The 16,067-nt window shown below is 36.5% G+C and overlaps 1 protein-coding gene across 2 annotated transcripts in view; it reads right to left on the reverse strand.

Moving 5' to 3' along the window:
• Positions 1-2,913: 2,913 nt before the first annotated feature.
• The window catches only part of COL4A5 (collagen type IV alpha 5 chain), a 325,984-nt gene continuing 312,830 nt past the window's right edge, over positions 2,914-16,067 (reverse strand). The window contains exons 48-51 of one of the 2 annotated variants that reach the window (XM_053579991.1): positions 7,192-7,369; positions 4,775-4,889; positions 4,295-4,467; positions 2,914-3,476 (exon numbers count right to left, since the gene is read on the reverse strand). In XM_053579991.1, the coding sequence (XP_053435966.1) occupies positions 3,395-3,476; positions 4,295-4,467; positions 4,775-4,889; positions 7,192-7,369 (548 nt within the window). In that variant the 3' untranslated portion in view covers positions 2,914-3,394. Of the gene's footprint in view, positions 3,477-4,294; positions 4,468-4,774; positions 4,890-6,401; positions 6,719-7,191; positions 7,370-16,067 lie in introns of those variants that run through there. The other variant, XM_053579992.1, reaches the window with a different exon arrangement.

The following is a 16,067-nucleotide window of genomic DNA, read 5'->3' on the forward strand; positions in this document are numbered from 1 at the left end:
AAACCAAATTTTTCCCTCTTTGATGTTATAACTAATTTGACATTGAACATGATTTTAAACTGTTTAAATTCACAGTTTTCAAGAACCTATTGATGACATTAAGTGAAGACTTAGTGTATTGTGGTGACTATACTTCTCTCTGGTTGAGCTGATTTTGGATTGCTATCTATTATGGTGCCCTACAGCTTATAAGTATCCAATGGGTATTTGTTGATATAGAACTTGGGAGACAGGCCTATCTGGATTTGATTCCAACTTAGGAGTTCACCATACAAACCTTCCAAGCACCTTGAATGTACTCTAAAAAACACTGCTCTAAAATGGAATGACATTATTTAAAAATATTATTCAATTTATTTTGGAGCTGCTAAGGGATGAAGGTGTTTGTATAGTCCAGCCTGAGAACTGAGCTTCTCTGCCAAAGAACCAATTGAAGCCTTGGCCAAACAAAAGTGATTGCTCTTTGCTTCTGTGTTCAGAGGCACAGTAAGTGCTACCAAAGCCAACTCCTAATCAGGTTCTTGAGAAGAGAATCTTTGACAGCAAAGCTGTCTCTTCATTTTGGATGCAGACATTGGGAAACCGAGCCACTTCTTAAAATATTTGGAATTGATTTTAAGACTATACTGTTAGGGATCATTTTTACAGTGCGCTATTGATTTTTATTAGGCTAAAAGAATACATGAAGCTTAAAACAAGGAATCTGGAGGCAGGGCTTTAGACAACTGTGCCGCCACCAACAATGCGCTCAACAAATTGCGCATGCTGATTCTTTTTTGTAGTCAATAGTGCCCTCTTGTGATTAACTTCTGAATAAACTTTTGATAGCTTGGCATAACCAGTGAGTTTTCAATTAACCACACTGAGGAAAAGAGAAACTCTTTGCCATCATAAGAACTAGAAAGTGTTCTTCAAATTCGGTTGGGTGGTAAAAGACACTAAATAATCACAAAGTATCCAACAAAACCTCCTTTGGAAGTGATGAATGTGACACCAACTGCAGACCAAGCCAACAAACTATAAAAGCAATCGGAATGTCTACTCTTCTACTATTACTACTACACACACACACACACGGCTATGGAATATTAGGATTTGTTCCTTCAGTAACATCTGAATCATGAAGGATTCATTAACTGGGAGATCCACATTTGGTATACACAAATATTTGGTAATCAAACCATTAGATTAAGTAGAACAGCTCATTCATTTCCTGCCAATGTGGGAAAACCACTGTGTATGACTGCAAACTTTACCATAGGTAACTATAAGAATAGCTAGATCAGAATAGTATTTGAATAATCAGTGGCAAGGGAGGGTCAACAACATTATGGTGCTGGATTGGGTTCATGTATTACGAGCAACACAGCAAGGCTGGGAATAGTTAAGGTATTTAAGAAACACACAGATTAGTTGCACATAACAACATTTTAAATGGAGGTTCTTTTGGAGCCAAGGTTTTCAACAAGCTATAAATGAGAGGGAAAGCTACAAACAGCAAAATCTCTGGAATCAATGTTTACAATTGCAACTCAAGGGGAAACCTCCCAGTGTATACCATATAGAAAAATCTGCGGGATATAATACGGTATTTTTAGTTAGAATTGTCCATTAGTGTTTGTGTGCATGGGACTACATGGAAAAATAACTCTAAAATTTGCAAATGGCTAGTCAAAAACTAACAAAATTTATTAGATGGTTACCATTGTTAAGATTCTAAATTTTACCACAACAGACTCCAAGTTTTGGATTTTGGATGGGTTCATATTAGGATCTAAAATTCTCAAAATCGTTTTGGTTCTTTTATATTTTAGCTATAACACAAATTTTATTATGGAGGCTTTTAATACCTCTTGGTTTTAGCAAGTCCTTGACTACTTCAGAGAACTACGTGTGTTTACTCTTAATCATTAGGAATATTAACTCACTAATCTGCTTTAAACATTATTAATGAATACTTCCCCAAATAGAAACAGCTTTGCTTCCTTTCCCAGCCATCAACACAATGTTGTCAAGAAATTTATTATCTCAAAAACACCTTATAATAGGTTACTTTCTTCATTAGAAAAAGTTTTCATTATTAGATTTATTCTATCAGCTATCAGAGTGACCAAAGTCTACAGAAATTGATTCCCTGGGAAAAGACCAATTGTTGATGTGCAGACATATAGTCTATCTATAAATGAACAGGTTTTTTTTTTTTTTTTTTACACATAACCTGAAGAGATACACAAAAAACCATCTTTACAACATATATCTTTAATTAAATTGATACTGGTGGGTTAAAAACAGTAAGGGAGAAAATGATAGCTCGGGAAAGAACTATGACTATTTATAATAAAATGTTTAAAAGAGTAAAAGACATCAACTGGCTTTTTGTAATTAAAGAGAGAAGACTAACAAGTGTTGTCTTCTCAGTTCTTGTACAAGCAGAGCCCACAGGAGAATAATTCTTACATCAGAAGCACAGGAAAAAGAGTCATTCATTTATTTGTGTGTATATTTTTGTTTCTCAGAATCATTGGGGAGAAATTTGTCCAGTCAGAAATGAGCAAAAACAAGACGTAATAAGAAATGAAAATATGGGCATCTGGTCTTAAAAGAGTCTTGGAGAATACAGCAAAAGAGACATTGCTCCATTGGGTATTATAATTTGTAACAAGAACATTTAAAATGCTGATTAAAGTGACTAAAAAGATTTATTTTTAAAAAACCAAATAAGAACTTGAGGGATAAAACTCAAAATAAATTTTCTCTCAGTAGTAACTTAATGCAAAGAGTATAAATTCTCTCACTTTGATAAGCATGGTTATAAAATCTTGCCCTCTGTATTCTAAGCTTTCCTACATTTTCTGTAAAGAGTGAATCATGCCAGGTCACATCTAAATGACTCAACATTGTGAGCTAAAAGGCTGTTTACACAATATACACGTTCTTTACTTACAGAGCAAAATAAGCTTAACACTTTTATATTAAAAACCTGGGATACAGTAGGATTAGTAGCACCATGAAAAATAATTCTTTCCCCAGACTGCAGTCTTTTACTTTACTCAGTATGATTCTTCTCTTAATTGAATTTTTAATGTACTGTTTAAGTAACTGGGCAAAACACATAATCTTCATCTTATAATTCTTGGAGAAAGTCATTCTGGACCCAAAAAGCATATTCATTTCCTTATTTCTTTCATAGAAAATAACAGAGCCCTTGCTCTGGCACATTGCTGAGGTACATCTGAATCTTCATGGTTACCAGTCAGCATGTTCTCTTGGTCATATATAGTAGTAGCACCATTGGTGGCAGCAGTGGTAACGTTGGGGAGAATGAGACATTGCATCCTGGGAATTATATATATTTATATCACATTTAAAAACACACAAGGAATTCTTCAAAATGTTATGTCCTCTTCATGCACACTTGACATCGGCTAATACGTGTTCTCAAGTCTCCCGCTTTTAGCGTTTCTGACTGAGGTTTACTGGGAAACAAAAAATAAGACAATCAGATTCATCTTTTTCAGTATTTCAATTCTATTACTGATTCAAAGGTATACGTGAACATTCTCTTTGTGTTAAGTAGATCTCCCAGTGACTTAATGGTTTACTTTTGACCAATGTGATCAATGCAGAGACTGGTATGGCCCAAGAGCCATTAGTGGTCACAGGTATGCTTGTGACTGTTTTTCTCACCAATAGTATCTTTGTATATTTGCGTCTCTGTCTCTTTCTCTGTATCTTTTTCTTTTTCTCTGCTACATTTTTCTAATACTCATAGAACAAGGGAGAGGGGACAACTGATGAGGAATACACAGTAAGGTCCAGCAGAAAAAAACATGATGTAAGGATAATTCAAAAGAAGCAACACATAAAAGTACACTTAAATGTAAAAAAAATGAATAGATTGAAGTACATCAAGGAATGTGCATTATCTGCAGTCTTACTAATTCAGACTGAGAATCCTGGGAAACAAAACCTCTGGACTGGGGGAGAGAACATAAACTGTAGCTTCAACTCCTGGGGTGGCCTCAATCTAGTTGAACAGATACTGTCTTGTTACTGAACAGGTCATACAATCTTTTGTCTATTTGTTTTGTTATTGAAGGATTACTACCAAAGCATTGCACACCCACCTACTATTACCTATGTCTGCTTTTCTGACCCGAGTCAAGTATATAAGGAGAATAAGCAAGAATCAATAAATTCCTAACATTTGTTGGGGATAAACCATCCATGTATTGTCTCTCTCCTTAGCATCCCTGGAGAAAGTTTTGGACCTACAAAGCCACAAGCACCTTACCTGAACATGTCTGACACATCTACAGTTGCGAGCCAAAAGCTGTAGGAGTTGGCATAGTAGTTACAGGTACCCCTCCCATGACACTCGATGAAGGGAGCTGAACGAAATTCTTCCAAGCAGGAACCAGGGGAGGCCAGGGCTTGACCTGAGCCCTCTGCCCCTGCACTTGTATGCTAGAAAAGACAAGGAAAAATGTGCCGCAATATCCATGTGCCGTAATACCTTACTGAATATCCAAAGGCACTAGGGCCAGAGGTTAAGAGAATAGTATCCATACTAAGGGTGGTCAACTAAAGCACTAGGCAGTTTATCAAAATACGTTACTTAAAATGTGTGAGGGGGAACACAGTGCTTGGACAGAAACTTCTTGAGCTTTAAGCTTCTTACTATGCAAATGACAGGGATTCCTCATATTGGGGGAAAATGTAGATAACATGGACGGTCAGCTATGATGACAAAAGCAAAGAGAGTGTTTCATACCATCATGAAGGAATAACCAATCCACAGAGAATCCCATCCCTGAGGACAGTGGGGAATCTGGATGGTCTGACTGTGTACTGCAATCACCACAGCTGGTGCTTCACAGACTGCACATCTGGCAAACGAAAGGGAGAGAGAACATAATCTACAGAATGTGCAGGAAATAGCAGTCTTTCTTCTTTGGAAGCCTTCCTGGTACAAAGCCCCACCGAGGTATCTTCCATGTTCACAAAAGGTAAAAAATGCACTTTGAGAATTGCTTTTGTATAAGTGCTGTTTCCCAATATACATAATAAAGTTAGAAACTAAAACTGCACAAAATTTTTTTTAAGAGACAGAGTTTCACTTTGTCGCCCTCGGTAGAGTGCTATGGTGTCACAGCTCACAGCAACCTCCAGCTCTTGGGCTTAGGCGATTCTCTTGCCTCAGCCTCCTGAGTAGCTGGGACTACAGGCACCTGCCACAACGCCCAACTGGGACAGCATTTTTTTTTTTTCAAGAAAATGTAGAATCATTACAGTGGCATTTGCATTTTTTATTCTGCCCTAAATTTGTATTCATCCTTGCTATTGTCAATGCCTCAAGTTCTATAAGAGACTGACTTTGAGTTTTGCACATATTACTTGCTGTCAGAATGTCCCCTTGGAGGCTATACATTTAGTCATGCTGAAACTGTGGTAAGAACAATGTCTGGTGAGCTGGAAAAGACAAGAAACAGACAATTCCTTAATCTCTACCCATTATTCTTGGTCTAAAAGACATTACCCACTTAGCCTTATCTGGAGAAGTACAACATATCCACAATGCTGGGCAGGTACCCAGGCACCTGGAGATGTGGATGAATTCTATAAAATCAAGCAAAACAGCAACAGAATGAATACAGATGAGCCTATAGATCTTTAATAAAGAGCATGAGGGGACCTTTTGAAATATTACTTAGGCCAATTTGGCAGTTAACCTATGCAATATATTTAGAGGACCTTTTACTCCCAAGAGTTGGAACTGACAAAAATCACACACACACACATGAATTCCCAAAGTATTTAGGCAAATGTATTAAAAAGGGCACCATGAATTTGCTCTAAGGCTGAACTAGCTTTAATCTTTACATTAAATGTCAAAGAAGCTAAGCTTTCTAACGATGAATCTCTTGTGGTTACTGGAATCCTGGATCATGATCAGAATTAAAATTACAATATCCAACATTCTTAGGAAATCAAGTTAAACTAGGATTCCATGGTAGCAGAGCCCCAGGAAATCTCTATCGATTGTACCACCCTCCTCTCAGTTACTTATGTTCCAAACCTCAGCTATCACTTCCTCCTCCCCATAGCTAATCAATTGCCAAATCCTATCTAGTCTAATAACATGATACATATCCCTCACTGTGAGTTACAATCCACTCATATCAGGACTATAGCAATACCCTTCAATCCAACTGTTCTCTGTACTTCAGAACTATCCCTTCTGTAATACATGTTACACACTGATGGCTCAGTAATCTCCCCTGAGGTGTAGCTCAAAAAGTTTTTGGAGTTTCTTGTGATATGCCAAATGAATTTCAAACTATGATTCGGCAATGAATCCTTCTACCCCATCTGGACCTAAGCTAATTTTACAGTAACTTTTTTCTATACAACTTTTGCATAGTGCATTCTAGACACATTAATCTATTACCAATTCTCATGTTTCTCTGCCTAGTGTATCTTTTCCCTTCTAAGTGCCTGTGCCTCAAATCCTTCCAATCTGTCAACAACTGACCAGTTCCAAACACATTTCTTCCATATAGTCATTCCATCCCAAATCTTTTGTAACATCCATTGTAGCACTTACGTCAGGTGCAGTGGCTCACACCTATAATCCTAGCACTCTGGGAGGCCAACGCAGAGGATCACTTAAGATCAGGAGTTAGAGACCAATCTGAGCAAGAGTGAGATCCCATCACTACCAGGAAAAAGTAGAAAAATTAGCCAGGCGTGGTGGCACACGCTTGTAGTCTTGGGAGACTGAGGCAGGAGGATCACTTGAGCCCAGGAGTTTGAGGTTGCAGTAAGCTATGATAGTGTTACTACAATCTAGCCAGGATGATAGAGTGAGACTCTGTCTCAAAAATAAAAATAAAAATAATTTTTAAAAAATATTATAGCATTTAGCCCAAGCCTGATATGTATTAAATTAACATATGCATATTGGCCTAATGACTAGACTGTGAGTTCTTTATATATTATGTTATGTTGATCATGGAGCCTGGTCAAAAGCAGATCTCCAATAAATATGAATCAAACTAAATACTGAATTGAATATTAAAAAGTACCTCTATTTTACCCTACTTGGGAGGAATATCATCTGATTGCTAGCTTTGGACTAGCTAAACTAACTGGGGTTTGGTAACAGTCAAGGCTAAACCAATGCCTTACCGACTAATGAATGGCTGGATGCTCTGGCCCTTTAGGGGTTCCATGCTCATGGGCATGGGCTCTGGGGTAGACAGCCAGTAAGAATAGTCATTTCTTGAGGCAAAGTTGCAAACATTATTGATGTTGCAGAACATGAAGGGCATGGTACTAAAGCGACGAAGGCAGCTGCCAGCCGTCCCTAGGAAGAATTGAACAGAAAAAGATGAAGGACTGCATTATGATGGTACTTTGGTTTCTTCACAATAACAATGTTTGAAAGTGAAACTTGTCTACATTTCTTAGGTAGTACATACACTCCATTTCTTAAATTCTAAGATTGACTCATTTAACAGGTCGAAAATCAGGATGTACTTTATAATGTATGGGGACATTTACTGTGGTAGCTCACTATATGTGTACATTCCCCAATGCTGTTTTTAAACTAGTGATGCATCATATAAACAGTAGTGTCTTATGGAGAATATTCAGTAATTTATTACATATCAATGAAAGACACACACTGAGTCCTTATGGTATCTTATCAATATTTCTTGTTCCAGGCTGTACTCTTTTCTTCTAAGACTTCACTAGTATGTATCTTGTGTAGGTTGGCAATATCTTTAAGCCTAAGGATAACAGTAGTGCTGACCAATATGACATGTTTCAAGATTAATAAGTAAAAAGAAAAAAAAAAAGACAGGAAGGAAGGATGTGAGGAGAAAACAAACAAAAAAAAGAAACTAGTCTTTGAAATTCAGACTTGGTAGGAGTAATCAAACCTTTCTTTTTAAATTTGTTCACAAAAGAATGATAAAAAATGGTAGAGACTCTTCATATATTTTTAAGTGATTATAATATTTAAATTTTGATATCTATTTTGTTACCATCAGAAGTTTAAATTGATACTGTGCCAGTATTAAGATATTAACTACTATCTCTCAGCTCCAAATCCACCCTTCTAGACTTCATAATACTAGGGGCTGAGACATTGCAAACTACATTTCCATCTTGCCAGCTGTCACTTCTGGTGTTTTGTGAATTTTGATACTTAAACTTTTCTATCATTCTTTTAAATGTAATCAAAGTAATGATTTAAAACTTACCACTAACCATTATAAGAAAATACATAAACTCATCTTTAACAGTTGGAAATTATAATTTTTTTCTTTGCATTTAAAAATGTATTTCCATTCTACTTCCCTCACAGTTCTATCCTAATGAAATATATCTTTATTGGTGAAAGTCTTATTGGTCATCCTACCATATTTCTCTGAAACAAAAATTTAAAATACCTTTTTAAAATTTTCTGTGATCAGGTTTTCTATGTTAAATGTTTTATTTTGACCTGTCACTATTATAATTATTAGTCACAAGTGATCAAACCATATGCAAACTTATTAATAAGAAAAGAACAAGTGATCCCATTTCATTGTGGGCAAAAGACATGAACAGAAGCTTCTCTGAAGAAGACAGGTGCATGGTCTACAGACACATGAAAAAATGCTCATCATCTTTAATCATCAGAGAAATGCAAATCAAAACCACTTTGAGATGTCATCCAATACCAGTAAGAGTAGCCCACATCACAAAATCCCAAAACCATAGATGTTGGCATGGATGTGGAGAAAAGGGAACACTTCTGCACTGCTGATGGGAATGCAAGCTAGTACGTTCCTTTTGGAAAGAAGTTTGGAGAACATTCAGGGATCTAAATGTAGACCTGCTGTTTGGTCCTCCAATTCCTCTACTAGGGGTATATCCAAATGACCAAAAATCACTTGGCAACAATGATATTTGCACCAGATTGTTCATTGCAGCTCAATTCATAATTGCCAAGTCTTGGAAGAAGCCCAAGTGCCCATCAACCCATGAATGGATTAATAAATTATGGTATATGTATACCATGGAATACTATGCAGCATTAAAAAAGATGGAGACTTTACCTCTTTTATGTTTACATGGATGGAGCTGGAAAATATTCTTCTTACTAAAGTATCTCAGGAATGGAAAAAATATCCAATGTACTGAATACTACTATAAAACCAATTTATAACCACTCACACTTTCATATGAGAGATGAATCACAACTACAGCCCAGGATGAAGGAGGGAAGGGGAGGGGGAGGGGAAGGAAGGGGGATGGTTCGATAGAGGGAGGGTTAATGGTAGGACAGCACCTATGAAGCATAATGCAAGGATACAAGTCAAATCTATCAAGTATTGAACACAAATGTCTTAACACTGTGATTAAGTAAATGAGGTGAAAGCTATGTTAATTAGTAGGATGTAAGCAATCCAATCTGTACAAATGATTAACACATTGAATCCCACAAAGGCATAAATGTATTCATGATCTACGTATATGCAACTTAATAAAAAAATAAAAAAAATCTTTAAATGTTAAAAAAAATAAAAGAATAATAAAAATAAAAATCTTTATTAAATAAAAAGTAAACATTTATTAGAAAACATTTCTTAGATATGGATTCTAAGTGAGTTATAGAGCCTTAGTTAATGGAGACTTTAACAAAACCATTATTTTGAATTGTCCTTTTGAATTTGTCTCCCAAAGGTTTTCACACTTCAAGGCAATATGCCATAGTATGACTCTTTAATAAAGTGGGAGATGTATGAGAGTGAAAAGGAGATATAGAAAAGGAGATCACCGAAAGGGCATTCACAGGCAGATTGGCCTGTGGAGAAAGTACATATGAAAGTTGAGGAGTTGAAAACTGATTTCTTTAAAATTATGCTTGTATACCTTTTGGAAATTTTTCATATATCCAAAGGAGTATGCTTATCTCAGACTAAAGATGACTGATAGGTGGTGCCCATAGCTCAGTGGGTAGGGCACCAGCCACATACACCGAGGCTGGTGGGTTTGAACCCAGCCCAGGCCAGCTAAACAACAATGACAAATGCAACAACAAAAAAATAAAATAAAGATAACTTATAAAAGACCAATAGCTCTTAAAACTAGTGGATCATCAGAATAATTTAGAATTTTAATGCAATAGATTTGGGATGGGCCTAGGAATCTTCAAAAGTTTCTCAGATTGAAAATTATGGAGTCTAATTTATCCATTTTTCCAAAAGAAAAAAAAAAAACTGGCTTAAAGAGAAGTAAGTGACTCAAGGTCATGTGAGAGTGAAAGACAACCTGGCATAATTGAAAAAAGGGGTGGATTTAGAACTGACAGGTGTTGGATTCAAGTCTTACCACCATCACTTTCTAACTATGGTTTTTGATAAGTTCCTAAATCTCTTAGCCAGTTTCTTTGTGTATAAAATGAAAAAAAAAATATGTCCTATTTTTCTTGATGATAGCTATAAAAATCAAATTTGACAAGGGATATGAAAGTGCTTTGTACATTACATAGTAATTTATAAAGAAAACTAACATAATGCCTAATCTGGGACAGAGCTAGAAATAGCTTTCACGTCATAAAGAAGAGAAGAGGAAGAGGTACAAAAAAGGATGACCAATAGTGATGAGATCAGGGGTATTTGGTTGTGTTTGTGCTGTAGATTTCCCACAATGATGCAGAATCCTAGGTTGTCAGTCCCCAATTTTTCAAAGAGTTATCTCGTGTACTCCAAATGTCCCCCTCATCCCCTAAAATTATAAAACTTTATTAGATAGTAGGTTCTCAGCATAGAAATAAAAGCTTTAGATGATATCTCAGGGTCGTTTTGATTTGCATTTCTCTAATATATAGAGATGATGAACATTTTTTCATGTGTTTGTTAGCCATTCGTCTTTCATCTTTAGGGAAAGTTCTATTCATGTCTCTTGCCCATTGATATATGGGATTGTTGGCTTTTTCATGTGGATTAATTTGAGTTCTCTATAGATCCTAGTTATCAAGCTTTTGTCTGATTGAAAAATATGCAAATATCCTTTCCCATTGTGTAGGTTGTCTCTTTGCTTTGGTTATTGTCTCCTTAGCTGTACAGAAGCTTTTCAGTTTAATGAAGTCCCATTTGTTTATTTTTTTTGTTGTTGCAATTGCCATGGCAGTCTTCTTCATGAAGTCTTTCCCCAGGCCAATATCTTCCAGTGTTTTTCCTATGCTTTCTTGGAGGATTTTTACTGTTTCATGCCTTAAATTTAAGTCCTTTATCCATCTTGAATCAATTTTTGTGAGTGGGGAAAGGTGTGGGTCCAGTTTCAGTCTTTTACATGTAGACATCCAGTTCTCCCAACACCATTTATTGAATAGGGAGTCTTTCCCCCAAGGTATGTTCTTGTTTGGTTTATCGAAGATTAGGTGGTTGTAAGATGTTAGTTTCATTTCTTGGTTTTCAATTCGATTCCAAGTGTCTATGTCTCTGTTTTTGTGTCAGTATCATGCTGTCTTGACCACTATGGTTTTGTAGTACAGACTAAAATCTGGTATGCTGATGCCCCCAGCTTTATTTTTGTTACAAAGAACTGCCTTAGCTATACAGGGTTTTTTCCGGTTCCATACAAAATGCAGAATCATTTTTTCCAAATCTTGAAAGTACGATGTTGGTATTTTGATAGGAATGGCATTGAATAGGTAGATTGCTTTGGGAAGTATAGACATTTTAACAATGTTGATTCTTCCCGTCCATGAGCATGGTATGTTCATCCATTTGTTAATATCCTCTGCTATTTCCTTTCTGAGGATTTCATAGTTTTCTTTTTTTTTTTTTTTTTTATTTTTTTTATTTTTATTTTTATTTTTTTTATTGTTGGGGATTCATTGAGGGTACAATAAGCCAGTTACACTGATTGCAATTGTTAGGTAAAGTCCCTCTTGCAATCATGTCTTGCCCCCATAAAGTGTGACACACACTAAGGCCCCACCCTCCTCCCTCCATCCCTCTTTCTGCTTCCCCCCCCATAAACTTAATTGTCATTAATTGTCCTCATATCAAGATTGAGTACATAGGATTCATGCTTCTCCATTCTTGTGATGCTTTACTAAGAATAATGTCTTCCACTTCCATCCAGGTTAATATGAAGGATGTAAAGTCTCCATTTTTTTTAATAGCTGAATAGTATTCCATGGTATACATATACCACAGCTTGTTAATCCATTCCTGGGTTGGTGGGCATTTAGGCTGTTTCCACATTTTGGCAATGGTAAATTGAGCTGCCATAAACAGTCTAGTACAAGTGTCCTTATGATAAAAGGATTTTTTTCCTTCTGGGTAGATGCCCAGTAATGGGATTGCAGGATCGAATGGGAGGTCTAGGTTGAGTGCTTTGAGGTTTCTCCATACTTCCTTCCAGAAAGGTTGTACTAGTTTGCAGTCCCACCAGCAGTGTAAAAGTGTTCCCTTCTCTCCACATCCACGCCAGCATCTGCAGTTTTGAGATTTTCTGATGTGGGCCATTCTCACTGGGGTTAGATGATATCTGAGGGTTGTTTTGATTTGCATTTCTCTAATATATAGAGATGATGAACATTTTTTCATATGTTTGTTAGCCATTCGTCTGTCATCTTTAGAGAAAGTTCTATTCATGTCTCTTGCCCATTGATATAAGGGATTGTTGGCTTTTTTCATGTGGATTAATTTGAGTTCTCTATAGATCCTGGTTATCAAGCTTTTGTCTGATTGAAAATACGCAAATATCCTTTCCCATTGTGTAGGTTGTCTCTTTGCTTTGGTTATTGTGTCCTTAGCTGTACAGAAGCTTTTCAGTTTAATGAAGTCCCATTTGTTTATTTTTGATGTTGTTGCAATTGCCATGGCAGTCTTCTTCATGAAGTCTTCCCCCAGGCCAATATCTTCCAGTGTTTTTCCTATGCTTTCTTTGAGGATTTTTATTGTTTCATGCCTTAAATTTAAGTCCTTTATCCATCTTGAATCAATTTTTGTGAGTGGGGAAAGGTGTGGGTCCAGTTTCAGTCTTTTACATGTAGACATCCAGTTCTCCCAACACCATTTATTGAATAGGGAGTCTTTCCCCCAAGGTAAGTTCTTGTTTGGTTTATCAAAGATTAGGTGGTTGTAAGATGTTAGTTTCATTTCTTGGTGTTCAATTCGATTCCAAGTGTCTATGTCTCTGTTTTTGTGCCAGTACCATGCTGTCTTGACCACTATGGCTTTGTAGTACAGACTAAAATCTGGTATACTGACGCCCCCAGCTTTATTTTTGTTACTAAGAACTGCCTTAGCTATACGGGGTTTTTTCCGGTTCCATACAAAACGCAGAATCATTTTTTCCAAATCTTGAAAGTACGATGTAGATACTTTGATAGGAATGGCATTGAATAGGTAGATTGCTTTGGGAAGTATAGACATTTTAACAATGTTGATTCTTCCCATCCAGGAGCATGGTATGTTCTTCCATTTGTTAATATCCTCTGCTATTTCCTTTCTGAGGATTTCATAGTTTTCTTTATAGAGGTCCTTCACCTCCTTCGTTAGGTATATTCCTAGGTATTTCATTTTCTTTGAAACTATGGTGAAGGGAGTTGTGTCCTTAATTAGCTTCTCATCTTGACTGTTATTGGTGTATACAAAAGCTACTGACTTGTGGACATTGATTTTATATCCTGAAACATTACTGTATTTTTTGATGACTTCTAGGAGTCTTGTGGTTGAGTCTTTGGGGTTCTCTAAGTATAAGATCATGTCGTCAGCAAAGAGGGAGAGTTTGACCTCCTCTGCTCCCATTTGGATTCCCTTTATTTCCTTGTCTTGCCTAATTGTATTGGCTAGAACTTCCAGCACTACGTTGAATAGTAAAGGTGACAGAGGACAACCTTGTCTGGTTCCAGTTCTAAGAGGAAGAGCTTTCAGTTTTACTCCATTCAGTAAAATATTGGCTGTGGGTTTGTCATAGATAGCTTCAATCAGTTTTAGAAATGTGCCACCTATGCCTATACTCTTCAGAGTTCTAATTAGAAAAGGATGCTGGATTTTATCAAATGCTTTTTCTGCATCTATTGAGAGGATCATGTGATCTTTATTTTTGCCTCTGTTAATATGGTGGATAACGTTTATAGACTTGCGTATGTTAAACCAGCCTTGCATCCCTGGGATGAAGCCTACTTGATCATGATGAATGACTTTTTTGATGATAAGCTGTAGTCTATTGGCGAGGATTTTGTTGAGAATTTTTGCGTCTATGTTCATGAGTGAGATTGGTCTGAAATTCTCCTTTTTGTTTGGGTCTTTTCCTGGTTTTGGTATCAGGGTGATGTTTGCTTCATAGAATGTGTTGGGGAAGATTCCTTCTTCCTCAGTTTTTTGGAATAATTTCTGCAGTACAGGAATAAGCTCTTCCTTGAAGGTTTGATAGAATTCTGGAGTGAAGCCATCTGGACCAGGGCATTTTTTAGTTGGAAGCTTTTTTATTGTTTCTTTGATCTCAGTGCTTGAAATTGGTCTGTTCAGGAGGTCTATTTCTTCCTGGCTAAGTCTAGGGAGAGGGTGTGATTCCAAATATTGATCCATTTCCTTCACATTGTCAAATTTCTGGGCATAGAGTTTCTGGTAGTATTCAGAGATGATCTCTTGTATCTCTGTGGGATCAGTTGTTATTTCCCCTTTATCGTTTCTGATTGAGGTTATTAGAGATTTTACTTTTCTATTTCTAGTTAGTCTGGCTAATGGTTTATCTATTTTATTTATTTTTTCAAAAAACCAACTCCTTGTTTCATTAATTTTCTGAATGATTCTTTTGTTTTCAATTTCATTGATCTCTGATTTGATTTTGGATATTTCTTTTCTTCTACTGAGTTTAGGCTTAGATTGTTCTTCTTTTTCCAATTCCATAAGATCTCTTGTGAGATTGTTGATGTGCTCTCTTTCTGTTTTTCGAATGTAGGCATCTAAAGCGATGAATTTTCCTCTCAAAACTGCTTTTGCAGTATCCCACAGGTTTTGGTAGCTTGTGTCTTCATTGTTGTTATGCTCAAGGAAGTTAATGATTTCCTGTTTTATTTCTTCCTTCACCCATCTGTTATTCAACAGAAGATTGTTTAATTTCCATGCCTTTGGGTGGGCTTGAGCATTTTTGTTAGAGTTGAGTTCCACCTTTAGTGCCTTATGGTCTGAAAAGATACAAGGTAAAATTTCAATTCTTCTGATTCTGTTGATATTTGTTTTGTGTCCCAGGATATGATCAATTTTGGAGAATGTTCCATGGGGTGATGAGAAGAATGTATATTCTTTATCTTTGGGGTGGAGTGTTCTATATGCATCTATCAAGCATAGTTGTTCTAGGGTCTCATTTAAATCTCTTACATCTTTGTTTAATTTCTGTTTAGAGGATCTGTCCAGCTCTGTAAGAGGTGTGTTAAAGTCCCCTGTTATGATGGTATTATCAGATATCATATTGCTCAGACTGAGTAAGGTCTGCTTCAAGAATCTGGGAGCATTTAAATTGGGTGCATAAATATTTAGAATTGAAATGTCTTCTTGTTGTAGTTTTCCCTTGACCAATATAAAGTGACCATCTTTGTCTTTTTTGACTTTAGTTGCTTTAAATCCACATGTATCTGAAAATAAGATTGCAACTCCTCTTTTCTTCTGAATTCCGTTTGCCTGAAAAATTGTCTTCCAACCCTTGACTCGGAGCTTTAATTTGTCTTTTGAGGCCAGGTGTGTTTCTTGCAGACAGCAAATGGATGGCTTGTGTTTTTTAATCCAGTCCGCCAATCTATGTCTCTTCAGTGGGGAATTCAAGCCATTAACATTTATTGAGATAATTGATAAGTGTGGTAGTATTCTATTCGTCTTATTTGGTGAGAGTCCATTGCTTAATTTTATCTTTTGCATCAGTGTGGAGGTTAGGTTTTGTCCTTTGATTTCTGAGTTCTTACTTTGCTGCTGATCCATTGTGGTGGTCAGTGTGCAGAACAGGTTGAAGTATTTCCTGTAGAGCTGGTCTTGTTGTGGCGAATTTCCTCAATG

The sequence above is a fragment of the Nycticebus coucang genome, chromosome X (assembly GCF_027406575.1).
Source record: "Nycticebus coucang isolate mNycCou1 chromosome X, mNycCou1.pri, whole genome shotgun sequence".
Lineage (NCBI taxonomy): Eukaryota > Metazoa > Chordata > Mammalia > Primates > Lorisidae > Nycticebus > Nycticebus coucang.